Source organism: Pelophylax lessonae, assembly GCF_965119305.1.
Source record: "Pelophylax lessonae genome assembly, chromosome: 1".
Classification (NCBI taxonomy): domain Eukaryota; kingdom Metazoa; phylum Chordata; class Amphibia; order Anura; family Ranidae; genus Pelophylax; species Pelophylax lessonae.
In genome coordinates, this window is record NC_138768.1 from 690,361,353 (window position 1) to 690,384,738 (window position 23,386).

The 23,386-nt window shown below is 38.9% G+C and overlaps 1 protein-coding gene across 1 annotated transcript in view; it reads left to right on the plus strand.

Annotated features, from left to right (window-relative positions):
- Positions 1–23,386, plus strand: part of TLL1 (tolloid like 1) — a 234,205-nt gene that overhangs the window by 126,943 nt on the left and 83,876 nt on the right. Inside the window, exons 6-9 of the mRNA XM_082268794.1 lie at positions 4,470–4,648; positions 6,162–6,267; positions 11,960–12,084; positions 16,610–16,725. Of these exons, the coding sequence (XP_082124920.1) occupies positions 4,470–4,648; positions 6,162–6,267; positions 11,960–12,084; positions 16,610–16,725 (526 nt within the window). The remainder of the gene's footprint in view (positions 1–4,469; positions 4,649–6,161; positions 6,268–11,959; positions 12,085–16,609; positions 16,726–23,386) is intronic.

Genomic DNA, 23,386 nt, shown 5'->3' on the forward strand with positions numbered 1-23,386 from the left:
ACTGATAGAGACATACCCCAAGCGACTTACAGCTAAAATCGCAGCAAAAGGTGGCACTACAAAGTATTAACTTAAGGGGGCTGAATAATTTTGCACGCCCAATTTTTCAATTTTTTATTTGTTAAAAAAGTTTGAAATATCCAATACATTTCGTTCCACTTCATGATTGTGTCCCACTTATTGTTGATTCTTCACAAAAAATTACAGTTTTATATCTTTATGTTTGAAGCCTGAAATGTGGCAAAAGGTCGAAAAGTTCTAGGGGGCCGAATACTTTCGCAAGGCACTGCAAGTGGAAAAAAAACAAAGGTTATGTTTGCAAAGTTACTTTATGTCTCTGAGTATTATAAGAAGGACAATGTGTTTTAAAGTTACTGTGGCCATTTCAGGTATTCTGGGCATAGTTTTGTCAATATCTGCTTTTCCTTCAGAAACAAATGGCATTTTGGTACGTTACATGGCACAGTGAAATAACTAAACATTTTGGAAACTTCTGTAATAGTGAAAAAGAGGGGAGAATAAATTAACATTCTGCACATCAGCCACGTGAACTTGTAAAATACAAATGTGAATGGTGGATTGTTTCTTATCACAGTGCCATTACGACTTCAAAAACATGCATATGTGAATTTGAACAATGGAGTTATCATCTATTATATTGATGGCAATCAATTTAAAGTCCCAAATGTAAAATTTTAAAAAAGGGAATACAAATGCAGACTTTGTAGCACATTTTCTGTTACTGTAAATCAGCAGTATTTTCCATTTAGTATTGTGGGGCATGGTACATTGGAACACCTTTTTCCTCCCCCTTAAATGAATGGACATGTAAATGAAAATGTAGTTGATCATTATCAGTAAATTCCAGTGCCATGATAATATGCATTACAAGGTATTTTTAGGAGTCTGGGCAGTAAATCTCATCCTAGACGTACATAGATATAATCTCCATTTAGCATGCACTAACTTTGCTTTACCTCTTGTAAACATTTGGTCATATGATTTTATGATATGAATCGGTTTTCAGTGGCATGGAAGACAAATAAGAGGTAAAATGACTTGTTCCTGCTTCTCTTTTTTCTCCAAGCATTGGAGTTCTGCAGGGACATTTTAATCTCTTCAGCCCTGAAAGGTTTACCCCCCTTCATGACCAGGCTATTTTTTGCAATATGGCACTGCCTTACTTTACCTGACAATTGCAAGGTCATGCAAAGCTTTACCCAAATAAAATTATTGTCCTTTTTTCCTCACAAATAGAGTTTAATTTTGGTTGCATTTGATCACCTCTGCAGTTTCTATTTTTTGCGCTATAAACAAAAAATCCAACAGTTTTGAAAAAAAAAAAAAAAAAAAAACAATATATTTTTTTTTTTTATGTTTTTACTAGTAATGGCAGTGATCAGCGATTTTTAGCTAGACTGCGATATTGTGATGGAAAAATCTGACACTAAGTGACACTTTTTTGGGTCTAGTTTGCAGGGAAGGGGTTAACAGCAGGAGCGATCAAAGGGTTAAATGTGCTCCTAGGAATGCTTTCTAACAGTGTGGGGGATGCTTTGATTGGGGGAAGACAGAGACTCATGTTCCTGCTTAGCAGAAACATAAGACCTCCATCTTCCCCTCTCACAGAATGGCAGTCTGCCTTGTTTACATAGGCAGACAGCCGTTATGCCTCTCCTGAGAATGATTGCTGGGTGCCTGTGAACATCGGCCCACTGATTGGACAAAGCGGGAGCAGGTATGCCGGTTGGTGTGCGCACGTGCCCCAGACCCAGTGCACAAAATCACATACATGTACGTGATTTCGCACAGGGGTCGCCCTGCTGCAGTATATCTGCATGGGCGGTCCAGAAGGGGTTAAAGTAATATTGAAGTCTTTTTTTTTGTTTAAAAATAACAAAAATATCATACTTACCTGCTCTGTGCAGTGGTTTTGCCCAGAGCAGCCCTGATCCTCCTCTTCTCGGTTCCCTTGCCAGCATTCCTGGCCCCTTCCTCCTGCTGAGTGCCCCCACAGCAAGGAGCTTGCTATGGGGGCACCCGAGCTGAGCCATTGCTCTGTGTTTCCATTCAGAAACGGCTCTGCCCCTCAGCCTCTCTCTCCTCATTGACTCACTGAATTTTATTGACAACAGTGGGAGCCTATGGCGCCCACTGCTGCCTCAGCCAATGAGGAAGGAGAGTCCTGGACAGCCGAGGCTCTTGTGCAACATTGTTGGATCAAGATGGGGCTCATGTAAGTATTAGCGGGGCTGAGGGGGGCTGCTGCACACAGAAGGTTTTTTTTATCCTAATGCATAGAATGCATTAAGGTAAAAAAAAACCTTCTGCCTTTAAGGTCACTTTAATGTAACAATTTTTTTGACTTTAGGTAAATCAATATTTCATTTTGGCAAATGGTAGTAGAAATAGACTTTTATTATTTCAAAACCATAGGTTATATTTTTAAGATGAATGGAGTGTTTATCTAATAACTTATATTCAGGTCGTAGTCAATTTAGTGGTCTTTCAATGCTCATCCAGAGGCCAAACAACAGATTGACAAATGTTTTTTAACATTTTTCAATGCTTCAGTTCTTCATTACATGCCTTTTGGTGCACTAAGAGACTGGGGCATTGGGTGCCATTAAAAATGTATTGCAACAAGGCACAACCAACAGACAGTGTGTGGTTACATTTTACATACAACACATATTCATGTGAATGCAGCCTTAAGCTGGATACACACTATACAACTTTTGTTGTTAGATTTCCTTTAGATTTACCTTTAACTATGTAGTGCAAGGGCCTGCCAGATTGCATACAAATTAAAAGTGTTTAGGTTTGACCTCATATTATATGGTTTTGGGAAATCTAAAGGAAAAAATATAAAGAAAATTGTATAGTGTGTGTCCAGCTTTAGTGATGACAGGTCTGCCTATTGCAAGCAGTTTGAACAAAAATGAAATTATTCACAATGAGAACACTGTGTACAGTAATAATGCAGACTTCTACAAAAATGGCTGCCCGCTTTCCTGTTCAAAATTGTGAAGAGGGAATGCCTGCAATTATTATTGTGACTAGCCTGCTTTTATTGAAACTACACACAAGCAATGTGCATGGTGGCAGACGCAGGTAGCCATTTTGCCAGGGTCTGCAATCGGATTGCATGCGATAAGTGTGAATCATTAGATGAGTGTGCACTGTAAGGCCAAATCCAACATGTGGTGGCAGGGTGGCATTGTGTAGATTCTAGGGATCGACCGATTATTGGCAAGGCCGATATATATCGAGGGCCGATATTGACTTTTGCCGATATATCTGTATTGGCCTTGGAACTGGCCGATATTGCCGATATTTCAAATATTCCAAATATTGCTCATGTAAGGGTAAAATAATGTCACATAGCATAATTTCGTTTACAAATGTTATTGAATATGCCACTCACATATGTACAAATTAAAGATATAAGCAATTCCACATTAGCAGATCTGCTGGCAGATCGGTATCTCTCACCCACTTGCCGTAAGTGACACCCGGGTGATACCGCTCCGTCCGGCATACGATGACGATCTCAGAAGTCACGTGGTTCATAAACAAACATTAACATGTTCAGTAACAGATTTGTGTAGAAAATTGTGTTTATTTTGCAAAATCTTAAAAATTTTCAACATATCGGCCCATATTGGCCGATACTGATATGCAATGGCCAAAATATCGGTATCTGCAACGAAAAATCGATATCGGACAATCACTAGTAGATACACTTTTTTTTTTTTTTTTTTTAGAAAAGGAATATTTACAAAAATTTTAAAAACTGTTGCCCTAAAATTAGAACATGAACTGACACAAATTTGGAACTTTTTGTTAAAAAAATCAAAACACTATCATAATAAGAAATTTTCAAACAGTGCCGAGGGGCCCAGAAAGTTGAATGCCTTAAGTATGTGATAGCTCTCAGTGCCCTGTTAACATTAAACAGCCTACATTAATGCCTAGAAATCCAACTGAAATATCTATACTAAATATAAAAATTGCTCAAGGCCATTCCCATGATATCCTCCCATTTTGATGTTTGTTGGACTGTTTATTTCACTATGAATCACAAATTATGCACTTAGAAAAGCATTTTAGAAAATGTATCATCTATGTCGATTAACTGAGCTAGATTGAAATAAAAATTTTAGAGGAAAGCTGTCAAGGATACAATTAAACATTTGCGCTAAAGATAAATAATAAGATGTCACCATGCTGAACCATATTTTTAGTAAAAATCAATACATTGTGCAGTGTTCTAGGACGGTTGTTGCTATGATACGATGGAAATCTGTGAGTGTAACAGATGTGACATATAATAAATGATTCAAGTGTTTCGTCTATTAATAAACTTAACTCCTTTACTGTTTGAAATGCCTGCAAAGAGGTTAATAATTAAGTGGGAACCAGTGACTCCTTCTAGGTGTTATGGCTGTGCTTCATTTATTCAACAGGTGCTGCTCTTATGTGGGACGAAGAGGAAATGGCCCCCAGGCAATATCAATTGGCAAAAACTGTGATAAATTTGGCATTGTGGTCCATGAGCTGGGCCATGTGATTGGCTTTTGGCATGAGCACACTCGACCGGATCGAGATGATCATGTGACAATCATCAGGGAAAATATACAACCGGGTATCTATTTTCTTTTTATCGTTTTACAAATATATTACTACCGTAGTAACAAATGGCATTTGAACTATTATGCCACAGCAATTTAATCTTGTTTACAAAAGTCCAAAAACTCTACATCACTGGGGTCCAATGAAGTTATAACACACTTTGCTTTAAATAGAAGAATATTTATCTAAAAAAGGCAATTGAAAAAACACAAAAAGTATACAAAGAGTATAAAAAGCATTAAAAAAACAAAACAAAAAAACAACCTAGCATCACATTTGTGATAAGTAAGGTGTAATATGGTTATTAATCACATTACTTCCTTGGCAATAACATTATCTGCTTTTACTATCTTTTGTTCAGGAAACAAACAGGGCATCACATATTTCCTGGACTACAATACTGGCTGATGGAACAATCATGTATTGGACAAAGCGGGAGCAGGTGTCTAATACATGATTGTGCTATAGAACAGTTTGATAACTAGGGGTGGGCAGATGAAGGGAATGCGTTTACCTTTCTGCAGATGACATCCCAGCCTAGGCAGTTTTGCCTGGGGCTTTTACTGAAAAAGTAGAGCTTTTATGAAAAACAATACTGTTGCTGTATTTTGTGACATGTCAAAAATGTACTGATACAGATTAAAGCCCCGTACACACGAGAAGAAATTCTGCCGGGAATTTTCGTCCGACGACCGATCTGCCGATTTTCGGATTGTTAGTATGGTGTTTCAGACAACCGACTCCGACTTTTCGGCCGAAAAAATCCTGGTGTGCAGGCTATATAATTTTTGTCGACCATCAAAACACGTCCGATTTTCGTATCATTAGTACAGATTTCGATGGGGAAAAATCTTCTAGACTAGGCATGCTCAGAGATGAAAGAACACATAGAAAGCAATCCAACACATGACATCACTTCTGAAGTAGAATTCTGTCGTGCGGGAAAATTTGTGTGCAGTCTAGAGCACATTCCAACCAACAGACACGCACTGTGGACAAAAGACGGACGACCGGTCGGCGGAAATTCTTTGCATGTGTACGAGGCTTATCAGTCTGTAGAGTAAAGTTACTGATTGTCCACTTTAATGTTTTACCCTATTGAGAGACCATGATATGAGACTCCACAAAATTCTTTTTTTGATCTTACAAACACTCCGTACATAAAAAAAATGTTTTGTTGACACGTTATGAATGATTTTTTTTTTTTTTTTTTGTGAACTTGGTCTCCCAGCTGCACTTTGACTTGCATTAAACTAGGTAGAGGCTGTTGCTTTTATGGCAAACTAACTGGAGCTGAGGTTTCACATGTGGGGTCTCACACTTTTTTATAAACCTCAATAAGACAGTAAACAATTAAACTTGCCTAAGTACACAAAAAAAGGTAAATGACTGATTGTATGTGGCTTTACCATTTAGAGTGACCCTGTCAAAAATATATGTTTATGTCAACACATTTTAGTTTTAGTCATATAATATGTGTTGGTAATTTAAATATTGTTTACTTGCTAAATGTGTCCAATTTCTAGGTCAGGAATACAACTTTCTGAAAATGGAGCCTGGGGAGGTGAACTCTCAGGGAGAGCCATATGATTTTGACAGCATCATGCACTATGCAAGGAACACCTTCTCAAGGTTGGAACCTCAGGTTATAATTTTTGTCTTTTAATTCTCTTTCTCATATTTGATAATCGACTATTATTTTGCTTGGTGACATCGCACATTGAAAATAAAGATGGTAGGTAATAAAAAGAAAAATATTGCAGATTTTTCTTTTTACCATTCATGCTGGAACACTGAAACCTGTAATTTCAGTGATTAGGTGATTCATTGACAAAAATTGGTTCGATTGATTTAGGTGTTATATGTTTTTAAAGCATATTTTTCTTCCTAACTTTGAGATTTTATGTATGTGCTGTAAAAATAACTAGTTGCATCAATATTGAAAGTAGGGGAGAAAGAGATTGGACTTTATAGGCACCAATATAAAATAGTATATTCTTTATTAGAAAATTTACAAAAAACACATACATAATAAACCACAAAGAAAGGGGACATATAAAAAAAGCAACATGTCATATACGTTGATAATTGCAGTATGGCGGCAGGGCCTACAAAAAGTAGTGCAAATCACATAGCCTTATCAGATATTGGTTATTATACATTGTTCACAAGCGATACAAAGATGACCTGTGTTCATGAGGCGGCCCTGGAGATGGGATAGCCGTCTCCAAAGGGTCGTCTGTATATAGTAGACGCAGATGTTAGGTTGAATCCCAGCTGCTCTACATGTTTCGCTTAACCTATTAAGCTTCTTCTGGAGCATATGGTAAAGACAAACATCTGCATAAGGACAAAGCATTGACAATGAATATTCTTATGTAAAGACACAACGTTTACATTTTTAAAAAACACAAAACAAGACAAGTTATTATACAGTCATGACTGAGTAGGTCTAATAATCAGTCAGCACATAATTGCATTCTGAGGCTGCATGCCATACCCTTGTCACAGCAGAGGACCAGGAGAGAATGAGTAAAGAAAGTGAGAATAAGAGGGCCGGGTGACAAGAAGAAGAGGGAAAGAAGAAAGGGGAGGATTGAACTGGGGAGAGAAAAAAGAAAAAGTAATGAAAAGGAAAAGAAGGAAAAGTAAGAAGAATAAAAGAGAGAGAGAAAAAGAAAGAGGGGTTAAGGAGAAAGGAGCCTGAGCGTTTAGGAGTGCTAGCCATGCCCGGAGACACAAAGCCAGACGTAGGGACCAAGGCTTGGTGTTGTAGTAGACTGGGGTATATCTGGAAGGATGAGTAAAACAGCAACAATATACTGAACAAAATACATACCTGAGAAAGATATTACAGGTGAGAGAACTTTATGATGAATCAGGCCATAAAGGCTGGAAACAGTAATAACGAGGGGGATCGGAGCGCTGTAGTTGGGACAAGGAGCCAAGTAGAAACGTCCAAACTATCATAGGGTAGGGTATAGAGCTTGGAATAGCCTAAAATAAATGATGTAATAAGTATGATACACAATGATTAAGAATGAGTCAATTTGAAGGGAAAACTAGGGTGAGGGTAGTTGTCCAGCACTTCACCTCCGTGCAACTAGATGAATATAGTTTAAGAAGGACCCCAAGTTAATACAAGGATTAGTGTCACATATATTACTTAATGAGAGTGATGATGGTAGATAAAAAGAGAAAAATTCCGAGAAAGTGTAGCAACATGCATCAGTAAGCTATAGATGAAGGTTAGGGTGCCTAGAGTGAAAAATAGGCATCCCCACTATGATGGGTGGCCACAAACACCAAGCTGTGATAAAACAGAAATGGAGGAGTTAATGGATAATACTCACATAAATATAAAGCAAAGTATTAGCTTATTACTATGGAGGGTATGGTCCCATAAAGAGATAATGTGTGGCGACCGAGTGGGGAGAAAAGCCCCGGCCCACAGACCCAGATCACGGACCAATGAGGCAAAAAAGCTCACATGCCAATAGACCTGTAAAGGTTAAGAATAGTAAGCACAATAGAGCGCCACAATAGTTGCATCAATAGCCTGCATAACTAGTTTTGTCTGCATTTTAGTATGGATTTTTGTGTATATATATATATATATATATATATATATATATATATTTATTTATATATATAGTGCTACATTTTTAATTCAAGTCAAAAGTGGGCCATATCATAATTCCTTAAAATCACATTTAAATGTTAAAATGATTGAAAAGTCTTGTTTTATTTTAATTTTTTTGTAACAAACATGTTATAGTCACCTGCCCTTTGCAGTTGGTTTTGCACAGAGTGGCCCCGATCCCTTTCTTCTCCCGAGCCGAATCACAGCTCTCTGTGTCCATTCAGACAGGGAGCTGTGACCCGGCCCCGCCCCCTCTCTCTCCTGATTGTCTGACTGACTTTTATTGACAGCAGCCGGAGTCAATCATGCCGCGCTGCTGTCTCGGGCAATGAGGAGGGGAGTCCCGGGCAGCTGAGACACTCCTGCAATATCGCTGGATAGAGATGGGCTCAGGTAAGTATTAGGGGGGCTGCTGCACACAAAAGGTTTTTTTATCTTAATGCATACAATGCATTAAGATAACAAAAACCTTCTGCCTTTACAATCCCTTTAAGGTGTTTCCTGATAGATTGTTGTCAAGCTGTTCACCTGCAGTGTATTTGCTGCAAGTAGACAGCTCCTTAACAACCCCAAAAATGTAGATTAGATTGTATTTTAAATGTGATATGTGCTTACAAGAAAAGGTAATCTCAAGAGATGATTTAAAACTCATGTAAACATTTCCTTATGGTGCCCACACACATGCATAACATCTTTAAAGAAAAGTCAGCATCTGCTGAATTTTAAAGCTAAGAATTACATGGAAGTTAACTGGCCAAAATGGAAGTCTGTCCAAGGGCCACATCAGCATTAGGATTTTGTAAAGTTTCTTCCAAGACCCTTTAAAATATGAACAGTAAGCGCTCTCCAAAAATTCCCATATCTGTCAGGTTTCAATAACCATGGACTATTCAAGGTTTAATTGCTTTTGACATATTTATAGCGCATCATCATTATAATTGGTTATTGTTCAATACCTGAATAAAAACTATTTCCATTTAAGCACACTACATTTTGGAGGCAGCAATTTCATAAGCTAAAAGTGCCTATATTTGGAATGGCTATGTTTAGGGGTGCCTATGTTTGAGTAGTTTAGGCTAAAATCGCCTTTAAAAGAGACATGTGCTGACAGAAACATGGAGGCTGCCATTACTGGCTTTTCATGCTAAAAGTGCTAATCCAGTGACTTCTAGACTTTAAGCCCACAACCAAGAACTCCTTTATGTTGCTGCGTATTTGTCCAAGTCAATGAGTCAGGAAGTGCTGAAGTCAGACACAGCAAAGCAACAAGCATCTGCAGGAAAAGAATCAACAGTGCAGCCCACATATCTATTTACTTTCACATTTCCCTACACCGCTATACACTTTTACTGAGAACTTCATACATAAATGGAATGTTTACAAAACCAAGGCCCAACTTTAGCCATCTGCTGTGTAATAATAATGTTACAACCAGAGGCCATGTAACCAAAGTGGAGGTACTATACCATGAAAGGACATGATCTAATATTATGCATACAAATAATTGTGCATGTTGTAAAGATTTTTCATACCCCAGCAAATGTATTTAATGCAACTCGTGTAGACAATTCAGAAATCATCTTCTAATGCCCCGTACACACGTTCCGATAATTGGACGACTTATCGTTCGCATTTTGTTGCATGATACTAACATCAAATTCAACAATGCGTACAAACCGTATGATTTTTGTCGTACGATTCAGGAAAAGCTTCCTGGTTGCTTAGCTACGTATCAGATGCTGCAAAACAAAAACAATGGTAGCCAGGCTTTTTCCGTGCTATTTTAGTGTTTCTGAGCATGCGCGGTCTTTGACGATCGATTTTTACGCATAGTGTACTGATGAAACGATTGTCGTTCGCGAGGCTGTCGTACGACAGAAGTTTTCCTGTTTGTCCCTTCGGATTTTGTTGGACCAACTGTCGTGATCGGCTGTCGAAGGCTGTGTACTAATGATCAGATTATCGTGCGATCAGGTCGAAAGCGAGTTTTGTCATGCGATTATCGGAACGTGTGTACGGGGCATAAGTGTTTACACCTAGGAAATTAACTCTGATTAATTGTGATGCCTTATTGGGTATGGTGAATCCTGTGTACCCCTCTAATAGAGGGTAACTTAGTTTGCCTTTACAAGCATAGAACATTGGACAGCTGTGGATTGGGTGATTGGCAACAAGAAGACAAATGCAATTTACATAGAACACTCACCTCTTTTGCTTCCTCTTGCTGCCCTTTAACATATATAAGAATTTTATTGTTGATAAATACAGTTAATTGTTACTTTAGCCATGTATAAATTGTGTATTTGTTTCCCATAGCAGCTCATCAGATCTAACCTCTTATTTTTAAGTGTAGATTTTAAAATGGTAGCTGATATCTGACTGAATAATATGAGAAACATTTCCACTCTTCCTTTGCTCTAGTATTCATTAAGCAATTCCTCTGGGGCATCATGAAAAAAAGTTAAAAAATGCAGTTTTACAAAAGTTAACACATTGTTTATGTGACTGGATTTCACATGTTTGGTATTTTTCTCTTCTTCAATCTATCGGGGTTAATTTACTAAAACTGGAGAGTGCAAAATCTTATTCAGCTTTGCATGGAAGCCAATTATCTTCTAGCTTCAGCTTGTTCAATTAAGCTTTGACAATAAAAAAAAAAAAACCTGAAACCTGATTGGTTTCTATGCAAAGCTGCACCAGTTTTAGTAAATCAACCCCATTGTGGGTATTGATGATATAAAGCTGGGACTATGAATCCTGGATCTCAAACTTGACTAAAGCCTAGTACACATGGGCCAAATGTCAGGCAGCATCGGCCGGTTTCTATTGAACCGGCCGATGCTGCCTGACATTTGGCCCATGTGTACTACAGTCAGTCTGACAGAAGCTTGCTTCTGTCGAAGGAGCATGACCAAAAAAGGTTAGATCAGCTAATGGCTGAGAACCCTGATCGAAGTGCTCTGATGGGAGGCTGTCCCCCTGTCAGAACACAATAGAACAGCAGGGGAGATTGCTGTACTAACATCATATAGTTAGTACAGCTGCTCCTCCTGAGTTGTCAGATTTTTTTCATTCAGCCCTGCAGGGATGAACGAAAAAAAAAAAAAAACCTACTAGTGTGTACTAGGCTTTAATCCGCTGTCTGTTCAAACTAAAGAAATGTTGCTTTTAACTTGACGTCCCTTTTACTCTTCTTCTACTTACCGATTTGAGCCTTGTATTAACTTATAAGCAAGTTCAAAAGTCAAGCAGTACCTACTTTTGGTAATAATACTAAAGAGTACTACAAGGCCTGAATAGGAGGTCCAAAGATGTGTCTTGCTGAGAACAGATGTTCTTTACTTAGGAAAATCAGAAAGAGTTTGAGAGCAATTTGAATCCCAAGAAAAGAATGAAATATAAGATAAGTAGAGGATCTAGTTCCACTCAGTCTAATATACAGTATACTGAGCTCAGGGAAAGGAGCTATGATTTATAATACTGTAAATACTGTGTTCAGGAGTCATACGTTTGTGCAACTTTATAGCTGCAATTGTGTTATGTTCAATGTTTTCTATATAAAAAGGTCTGCTTCAAACACATTAGTAAATGTCAAGCAAACAAGTAGCTTTTAAAGCCAAGTTTATATGATGTGAGTGTAATAGAACTGATGATTCTTTTTGTGTGTGTATCAAATTTTAGGGGTATGTTTCTGGATACAATTCTTCCATCCCGCGATGAAAATGGTGTGAGGCCCCCTATAGGTCAACGAACACGTCTCAGTAAAGGAGATATTGCACAGGCAAGGAAGCTGTATAGATGTCCAGGTACTGCAAAAAAGAAACTATGCATTGTTCAGCAAAAATACTTCAGTAGCTTAATTCAGTGCTGCCAGAGTTCAGAGGTGGAGGAATGGGAAATATGACAGCAAGCTTAAAAGATTTGGACTTGTCAGCCAAAAGAGCACACGCCTTAATATCATGTAACCTTTGCTAGCATTTCACTTATCGGTTTTTATTCCACTTTACTAGTATAAAAGGGCAGCATGATTTTACACGCAGAGCCTCTTTATCTAAATCCATAAAACTATTATTCACTGAGATATAAGCCCTCCCAGTTCTGCCATTTTGGTGTGTCTCCAAAATAAATACAGTGAGCAACCATAGTACTCATGTAAGTAATTAGGTCTCTTAAGTTACTGTTATGTACACACGATGATAAATGAATTAACACCGTTTCTAGATGAGATGCAACATGCCATTTTGGCTATAAAATCCATTGGATTAAATTATATGTGAACCCTCACCTTGTAAAATAACCCATTCAGTTTAAAATAGAAATTAAAAGCAAAACAGTTGTAAATATACTGTATATAAGAATATATAAATATATATAGCATTACTCCCAAGGGAGCTGCTTGTTACAGGTTCCCCTGGGTTACCATTACCTACAATAGAACATTCTGGCATTTTCCCAAGTGTTTTACCTCAGACAAGAATCAGTCCGGTTTCTATCGTTTGTATGTATTATTTGGAACTTGGATAGGAGAAGCGATGAGTGGGATACTCCAACTGAATAGAACTATGCACAATAGGCAGGGACGACTTGAATAAATGCTGGGTAACACTGGTTAACCCTGAGTAATGCTGAGTAACGTTGAAACTGAACTAGTCACGGCTAGGCCGCTGCTTCACTTTGCCCTTGGCTGTGAAAGGTTTTTCTTAAGCTTCCTGAGGTAAACTCTATCCTGGGGCAAGCTGTACTCTGAGGTAGACTGTACTGCTATACAACTTCAGGGCCCTTCCTGGCACCCTCTTTATCCCTATCTTCAGGGTTTAACTACTTTGCACCCCCTTTACTGTAACACTCTGAGTGAGCTGGCTCCTTGATCCCCTGACTTCTCTGGAGTAGTCCCCTCTCTTAGGCAGACCCTTAGGCAGATCCCTCAGTACTCACGATACTGTTTTTTCCCAAAGTCCTCTGCCCAACAGCTCCACTGGTAAGCACACTGGATCCTCCGCAGCCCAGCTCCACTTCTGGTCCCTAGGCTGATCATCTGAACCACCTTCCTCACTCTGCAGGAGGAGAGACAGCCGTCTACCTCCTCCTGGGACTTTGCTCCTGCCAAAAGTCACCCTGTCACATGCCCCTCAGGATATATTCCCAATCCCAGGATACATTGCAGCAATGCCTGCCCACTGGGACAGTCATAAACCATGGTGTGCTAGTGGTTAGGTTTCCTCCACTGTCCAACAAGCTCCCTTATTGGATACAGTGGGGAGACTCCCTAAGACCCAATGAATCACACCCGAGAACATGTGACAGGCCAAACTGACAGATCAGGCTCTCCTGATAAGCAGAAAGAGACACTCTATGCATTTGCCCAGCACCTACCTAGGAGGGTGCTGCATATATATATATATATATATATATATATATATATATATATATATATATATATATATATATATATATATATATATATATAAATTATAAATACCTATTTTTTATTTTGGTTTTAACTTTTCACATAATCTCTGTTCTCAGCTGCATAATGGGCTTCGAGAGCTTGGGGTAGAGACTGCAGGGGGATGTCTCAACAGACAGAGAGAAATAGCAGCACCCTGATCTTACCAGCTTGCTGATCTTACCTAGCTGTGCAGGGGGTTGTGGCCATGGGTGGACATGGAGTGCTGTGCTCCCAGCACAGACAGAAAACTGACCACACTGGCTGGGATGTGCTTCTATGCTTAGCATAGTCAGTTTGAATTATAGAAGAGCAGGGGGACTGGCAGGATCACCAGGTATTTCACACAAAGGAAACAAAATAATAATATTAAGGCCGAGGGAACGATAGGACGCCAGGACGCTGCCGCTCTGCTAAACTACCAACCCTGGAAGAACACAGGAACTAACACAAAACTGAGATATCCATGTGAACACCACCCGGTGGCCGGAAGCAACATTACACCCAGATTGCCTCAATACAATAATAATAGGACCAGGATGGAAGATTACCTCACCGCCTGTACTTTCAAGCACTTTATCAGCTAGACCAGTGCCCACCCCCAATTTCTGTGTGGAAAACAAGGACCAAGGACAAAGTTTTTTATGGCAGCAATTTCTCCCCCAAAATACGGTGATAAATTTCCTTGACAAAGGCGCAAGCCAAAACGCGTAGGAACTAAGGATATCTCCCCCTACAGACTCCACGTCATGCAAGCGTGAAGATAATAGGGGGGAATACCAATTGTCACCTATCACACATGTCACCTTCTTTTTCTTACTTCTCACCAATCACTAATGGGTCTCTAACCCTCACTTATGTGATATTGTACATATGTGATTATTACTTTTCATTTCTTTAAATTTTTTTGAATAAAACTTTATTTGACCAAACCTGACTCTATACTAGCCCATAAAGTCCCAAACCACTGGCTTGAGGTACCAAAACCACCCATATCAATTTCCCAGGGATGAAGGCTAAAACCTACTAACAGGGTCTTGGGAACCAAACCATTAGCACATTTATTTTCTCTATCAGCCCACCCCCCACAGTTATTACCTTTTGTATCTCTTGACCCTCCCTCTTAGGCCGGCTATAGATGATTCAAATCTTGGCTGGTTCAGCAGGTTTAAATCGTGTATGGGCAGTCTGAATGTACCAAGTTGATTGATTGATCAACTTGGGTACAACCAGCCTGCCAGATTCACTTGCGATTATGGCTAGCGGCTGCTATAGCCGCCAGCAATAATCACTGTCTTCTCCCAGCACGGATGGTTTCCCTGCGAGCAGACAATTGCTCGGCAGGAGGGATTCCCCTGTCAGCGCTGTCTTTGCTGATGGGGGAATTGTGCAAATTTGCATTGTCGAGCATGAACCTCTGATTGCTAGTGTATTAAACTGTATTGTAATTGTACTGTTTGCCTTTATAATGTAAAGTGCTGCATAAACTGTTGGTGCTACATAAATCCTGTATAGTAATAATAATAATGCAAAGAGAACAGGATACTTTCTAACACAAATACATGCTATAACATGCTACAACAGACGCATATCAGGAATATGAAAATGACATGAGAAAAGCAGCTGATGACACAGACACAGTTTTGCTTCTTATCTTCTCAGGCAATAGGCTCATATTCAGTGTGACGGTGGTTCTATTAAATATATATGTACGTAGCAGTCGTTTTTTGCTTTTAGACCTGTGTTGTTAGTCTTGAAAATGTAAACCTAAATTAACTAACTTTTTATGCGTGTAAAAGAAAGTACATTGGTTTATCATAAAAATTATTTCTTGTGAATTTTTGTCTAGGCATACTGTATATTCAGATAAAACATTTAAAGGGACAGTCTGTAAAACAGTTAATTATTTCTGCTGGTTACAGCAAGAAGTGGAGACGGGGAGCATATTTACCACAATAAAGTGTTACTTCATTTTTGCACCCTAGATCCTATTTCGAGACACAGTTGTACTGTATATGTATTCATTCATATATGATTTTTTTTGGTCAATGTCATAGCATTGTTTTTACAGAAGACATTTAGCTTTACAAACAGAAAGCATTACAATGATATTTATTCAGTGTAGTTGAGAGCCAGTGTAAACTGGGTACAGGCAGTCCCCGGGCTACAAACATCCAACTTACAAACGATTCCTACTTACAAACGGAGGGAGACAACAGGAAGTGAGGAGAAATCTCCTCATAGGAAAGGATATTTCCTCCTTTAAGAGTTCTCATGGGAAAAAGGTGTCTCCACTGAAGCGTTATCACCAATCCTTGTTTCCACAACAACACAAATTTGACTTAAGAACAAACCTACAGTCCCTATCTTGTTTGTAACCTGGGGACCGCCTGTACTTTCAAAGTTTAGATGCAATATGTGGAGCCAAATTAAGAAAGGATAACTACTAAATTGCAAAGATAAATTGCATTAACTTTCCTCTACCTTACTATATACAATAGACCCACAAGTAGATGTCTATGATAGTCTACATGGAAGTAATTAAAAAATATATGTAAAGGCAACTGGAAATGGATTACTATTTGACTTTTTCCCTTTATCAAGCTCCTTACTGCGCTGGTGCTTGGCTGCTCAGACAACAAACATTGCAACAGAGGGGCAGAAAGATGGTCTTTGGCCCTTTATAAGTTCCAATTCATGGCTTATAATTATCTATAATTCCTGATTTAATCAAGTGTATTAATTTGTTCAAGCCCTATTTTTTCTATGTCTGAGGACATAATTGGCTTGACTCACTTTATCAAGCTTTCTTTGCTCCCATCTACATACTAGTTCTTCATTGTGGCTTAATATTGTAATCACCTTTTGTACTGCATGTCTTGCAGCTTGTGGAGAAACATTACAAGATTCCACAGGCAATTTCTCTTCTCCTGGATTTCCAAATGGTTATCCTTCATACACACACTGCATATGGAGAATTTCCGTGACCCCAGGAGAGAAGGTAATCATTCCTTAATACGATTTTGACAGAGTAAATGTTTATCTTGTCTTTTCATCTCTCTTGTGACTTATAACCAGGTGTTCTTAGCTCAAAACCTGATCTTTATATCCAGAACTACCATATCAAAATCCTCTCTTCTCTGTCTATTTTTTTTAAAATGGTCTGTATCTAATGTAATATTTTACTGTCGTGATAATGGATAAGCTAGAGTATGAAAAAACAGCTATGACTTGTCTTCAAGCTTAGTGTATTTTTCTACAGCTTTTCTTTATATGATATTTTGTGGCCTATAAACTGATTGTTTATCCTTTGTATTCCCAAGAAAGCTTCAATAAGTGTATGCATCATTGTGTTATGTATACCTCCATGACACTAAACTACAAAAAAATATGTTTTTAGTCCAGGTAAAAGAGTGGGGTTGAGTTACTAAAGGCAGATAGGCTGCTCACTTTGCAAGATATTTTTTTCCTTAGCTTAGTGAATGTGGTGAAAATTAACTTTGCAAAAAATACCCAATCATGTGCAAGGGAAAAAAAAAAAAAAAAACAGCATTTTTTCTTGCAGATAATTGGATGATGCTGATCAGCAGAGCTTCTCCTTATTCACAAAGATAAGGAAAAAATTCCCTGTAAAGTAAAAATTCCCCTGCATTGTAAACACTCTATTTACCTTTAGTAAATCAATCAACTAAGTGATATAAAGTTTATACTAGGCCCAGACATTGTGTTCCACAAAAAAACACCTTTCCTTCAATTACAGGATATTATAGAGGAAGCTGATGTTTAAAATTTCAGCTTCCGCAATCACATTGCAAAGAGCTGTATAAAATTAAACCCATGCTATAACCTTAGTGGGATTTGGAGACTGCTATAGGGCTGTACATTGCATTGTAAATAGGATAAATTTAAAAAAAGTTCATTCAGCTGAACCTATACTATTGTAACAATCACAATATATCCTATAATGTTGATCCAATAAAAGGCAAACCAAAACCAAAAAATCCTGACACCAATAATTCTAGATTCTTTCTTGGGTCAGTTATAGCACTGATGTGTAGCTAGTTATGTAATTTAAATAAAAATATCACAGTTAATTCGTTTTATACTGTTATTTATCACTTTCTCCTTTTCGAGATGTACATATGCACATTAGTGCTTCTAACTGTGCCATTTCTGTGAACGCAGAAATGGAAGACATGGTAAGATGCTGAAACCATATCTATGCACCTTTGGGAAGGTACTTATAGTAGAACTATGGGATTTTTTTTTTAATCAATTTGGATAGAGTAAGGGAGGGTTTCTCCCCTTTGGGGAGATTTACCTTCACCTCCTGTCCCATAGCCAAACAGAAAGGGAGAGCAAAATCCCTGCAAATTAAGGGAATTCCTTGGGGACCACCAGGTCACCAGAACTAGTGTCCCCATTGGAAGATTTCCCCTCTATTACTTTTCTGGGGAAACTCACATTTTGGGGTTTTCTTTTACTTTTACTTTCAATGATAATTTTAAACAGGACAAATAGAGAGGGTAACTCTCCTTAACAATAAAAAACTGGCAGGTGTTCTAATCCCTCTTTACTCTGTCCGAAACAAAACAAAAAAAGTTTTTCCTTTAGTTATACTTTTATCTCAAGGTGGATCCAAATATATAGGAGGGATTTTGAGTACACATGTGCAGGCACAGGGACAGCAGAGGGGTTCAACTAGAATGCAAACTAGGGATCGACCGATTATCGGCAACACTGATATATTGTGGGCCGATATATATATTGTGCACTTTTCCCGATATATCGGAATCGGCCTTTTGATCTACCGATTTTGCCAATATTTAGGGAAAGTGGTTGTACCGGAGTGATGCCTGCAGCTAGAGGCATCACCCCCGTACCGGCGTCCATAGCTGACGGTCAGCTGTCTTGTAATGACAACTGATGCGGCTAGGAAGCCGTTCGGCTGTCATTACAAGAAGTGGGAGGGGACATCCCCCCCTCCCGCCGCCTTCCGTGGCTTATCCGGGTCTCCTGTCCCACTGGGAGAACAGGGCATCCTACCTCCACCGCCATCGAAGACCCGATCAAAAAACCGCATTCATCTCTGATCGGGTCTCCATGTAAAAAATCCGGAAGTGATGTCATGACATCACTTCCGGGTACTCAGGGCCAAATTAAAAAAACTGACAGCATTCAAAGCAGCCAAACGTGGCATTTTGAATGCTTTTCAGTGCCGAGGAGGGGTTTGGGGTCTATTAGACCCCCAGATCCCTCCACAACAGTACCTTTGGAAAAAAATATCAGCCAAAACCGATATCCGATGACCAAAATATCCGATATTAGTATCGGCATAAAAAAAACTATATCGGTCGATCACTAATGCAAACACCTTATAGTGCTTCTTGCTGGTGCACCTGAACCAAAAGCAAATTGTTAATATGTTGTGTATTGAAGCCATAACTTGTCAACTAGATCACATTTCTATTCATTTTATAGCAAAAATCTAGAATAGGAAATGATCCATAAATAATGATATAATAAAAGGTCTATGTTGCATTGTAAAAAAAAACAAAAAAAAGATGTAAAGTGAGGGTGAGGAACTGCTTGTTTTTAGATGGCTAAGTATAAGAAATGTTCCTTCAATTACATAGTGGGTTTTGTGGAAATGGCAAGTTGTGTATATATATATATAAAAGAAAGTACGCAGATTTATTTTCAAATTCTTTAGAGAATCAAAAAATCTTTATTCAGACTCCAGAAACTAGCAGCAATAAGAATGAGGTACTTAAACCCTGCTGCATCTGTTTTATACTACATGTTTATTAGAACAAGGAAAACTAATATACTCAAACACTATTGTGTCACATTTTGTCTGAGCCACAGACAAAGCTCCCACACAATGTGGATACAGATGTATCCTGATGTGTTTACACAGAATAAAGTCTGTATTAAACATGCCAATCTGATTATGTAAAATCAAACTTTTTGCTTTTTAAAAGAAAAGTTGGGTTATTTAGGTTAGTCTTTACCATATAAAGAACTAACATCTAAGATTATTTTTCATTATTTATTTTTTCCGACAGACCTATTTGTAGCTTCAAATGTATTTTGGTGCTTTGCTCAAATAAGGTTACACTTTCGAGACCCAAGTCACCATGTTGTACTTATAGAATACTTATATAGAGTAAGCATATCATACATTTCTTCATTTCACATGATATATTTGATAGTGCATATAAATTACAACTCATATGTTATATACATGACATATATGGGCTGATTTACTTTTTTTACTGATTTTACATTTAAGAGATGAACATCTTCTCTCCAAAAATGTTGTTAATATTCATTTCAGTTATCCAATCATGTGAAAAGCATTTGAACAGGAGTTTGCTTTTCACATGATTGGATAATTGAGGTGAACATTCACAGAATTTTTTGAGTAAAATACTTTTAACCACTCTAAGACCGGAAGGATTTGCCCCCTTAATGACCAGGCTCTATTTTGCGATTCGGCACTGCGTTAATTTAACGGACAATTGCGCGGTTGTGCGACGCTGTACCTAAATAAAATTGACCTCCTTTTTTTCCCGCATTTTTATTTATTTATTTTACTAGTAATGGGGGTGATCTGTGTTTTTTTGCGGGATTGCGACATTGCAGCGGACAGATTGGACCCCTAACTGACATTTTTGACACTTTTGGGGGTACCAGTGACATTACTACAGTAATCAGTGCTAAAAATATGCACTGTTACTGTAATAATGACACTGGCAGGGAAGGGTTTAACAGTATAGGTGATCAAGGGGTTAAATGTGACCCTAGGGGAGTGATTCTAACTGTGGGGGGTGTGGCTTCTGAGATGACCATAGAGACATGTGATCCTATATAGAAGGATCACATGAGCTCTGTGATCATTTCAGGGAGAAGAACGGTCGGCTGTGTTTATAACAGCCATCCGACCTTCTCTCTCAGCGGGGAGCGATCGCGGGTGTCAGGCGGCAATCGGAGCTGCCTGACACGCGCATTGACTTCCCCGCTGACGATCGGGGGGTGGGGGCGTGCTTCCGGCGGCACGCGCTCCCCCCCTAGCTCCTCCCTGCGAGAATCAACTTTTGTTGGTTATAAAGTATATTATGAAAGGAAAGAAGAAGCAAATGAGTGTATGTGTATACATACAAGGATGGGAAGCATTTTGATTCTGTAGGAGAGCAGAAGATAGAAAGATACCCCAATGATGCTAATCTGCTTTTCTTTTTAAGCCTGTCCCTTTTATATAGAAGTATCAGATAAATAGTCACTGTTTGTAAGGAGCACCTCCCTATAGATAGTGACTGTTCATCTGATACTTCTATATCGTAGGGACAGGCTTAAAAAGAATAGCAGATTAGCATCATTGGGGTATCTTTATATCTTCTGCTCTCCTACAGAATCAAAATGCTTCCCATCCTTGTATGTATACACATACACTCATTTGCTTCTTCTTTCCTTTCATAATATACTTTATAACCAACAAAAGTTGATTCTCGCAGGGAGGAGCTAGGGGGGGGGGGAGCGCGTGCCGCCGGAAGCACGCCCCCACCCCCCGATCGTCAGCGGGGAAGTCAATGCGCGTGTCAGGCAGCTCCGATTGCCGCCTGACACCCGCGATCGCTCCCCGCTGAGAGAGAAGGTCGGATGGCTGTTGTATCTTCTGCTCTCCTACAGAATCAATATGCTTCCCATCCTTGTATGTATACACATACACTCATTTGCTTCCTCTTTCCTTTCATGATATACTTTATAACCAACAAAAGTTGATTCTCTCTTATTGGCTATTAGTGCGTGGGCATGCACCCTCGTTTCTTGTCTTTTTAGTATAATTATTTGCCAGCTTAAGAGAATTGTGTACGTTACAGTAGGCAGTTTGTTTGATAGATCTTTACATTACACATATGACAAGCTTAACAGTAAGAATAGTTATTCAGAATTGTGGTGCAAAATTTTCATTTTGATATCATCCCGACTGCAGCTGTGTTCTGTACATTAGTTGTGTGTTTTAATAAACATTGTATTATTATTTAATATAGGATGCTTCCATTTTTTACATTTAAACTTGTTGGCTGCTTCAATCTAATTTAAAACTTATCCAAGCTTTTATGAGCTAATAAAAGGAAAAAAAAAGGGGTGTTCCTTAAGTTTAGTCCTTGCTATATAAATATATACAAAAACACTCTATTTTTACTTTAGGTAATTTGAACAGCATTTGTGCTGTCAAGGTCAATGAGATGCATGACAAGTTACATTAACCGATGCTATAATGCAGTGGCAGAATTTGCTTACGAGGCCAATTCTGTGCTAACTAATCTGACACCCTGTGTCTAATTATTTACAATGGAGGCTCAAAGCAGTGCTTTCTCCTAATCTGTCAGGCTCAGCAGTCACTATTGCTACATAATGCAAATAAACGTAATGAGATTTCACATTACACACCTCTTCTATCTTCTTCTTGTAGTGTATGGCAATAAACCAGTGTATATAAATAGGGAATTGTATAAGTAATATAGAGCAATTGGTTATGCTGACAACAGAAGGGCAATGACATAATCTCAACAAACTGCTCTTGTGTTATACACTGCTCAAAAAATATTAAAGAACCATTTTTAATTAGAGTATACCATCAAGTCAATTAAACTCCTGGGATATTGATCTGGTCAGTTAAGTAGCAGAGGGGGTTGTTAATCAGTTTCAGCTGATTTGGTAGTAATGAAATTAACAACAGGTACAATAGATGGGCAACAATGAGACTACCTCCAAAGCAGGAAGGGTTTTACAGATAGAGGCCACTGACATTTTTTTTTAATGTTCATCTTTTCTGACTGTTTTTCACTAGTTTTGCATTTGGCTAGTGCCAGTGTCAGTACTGGAAGCATGAGGCAATACCTGGACCCTATAGAGGTTGCACAGACAGTCAAACTCATCCAGAATGGCATATCAATACGTACCATTGCCAGAAGGTTTGCTGTGTCTTCCAGCACAGTCTCAAGAGCATGGAGGAGATTCCAGGAGATAGGCAGTTACTCTAGGAGAGCTGGACAGGGCCGTAGAAGGTCCTCAACCCATCAGCAGAACCGGTATCTGCTCCTTTGTGCAAGGAGGAACAGGATGAGCACTGCCAGAGCCCTAAAAAATGACCTCCAGCATGCCACAATTAAAAACAGACCTCATGAGGATAGCCTGAGGGCACAAAATACTCAATTGGGCCCTGTGCTCACTGTCCAGCACTGTGGAACTTTATTGGCATTTGCCATTTAACACCAGAATTGGCAGGTCCGCCACTGGCGCCCTGTGCTTTTCACAGATGAGAGCAAGTTCACCCTTAGCACATGCCAAAGATGTGAAAGGGTCTGGAGAAGACGTGGAGAATGTTATACTGCCTGTAACATCGTTAAGCATTACCAGTTTAGTTGTGGGTCAGTGATGGTCTGGGGAGGCATATCCATGGACAGACACACAGGCCTCTACAGCCTAGACAATGGCACCCTGACTTCCATTAGGTATTGGGAGGAAATCCTTGGACCCATTGTCAGACCCTTTGCTGGTGCAATGGGTCATGGGTTTCTTCTGGTGCATGACAATACCCAGTCTCATGTGACGAGAGTATGGAGCCAATTTCTGGAGGATGAAGGAATTGATAC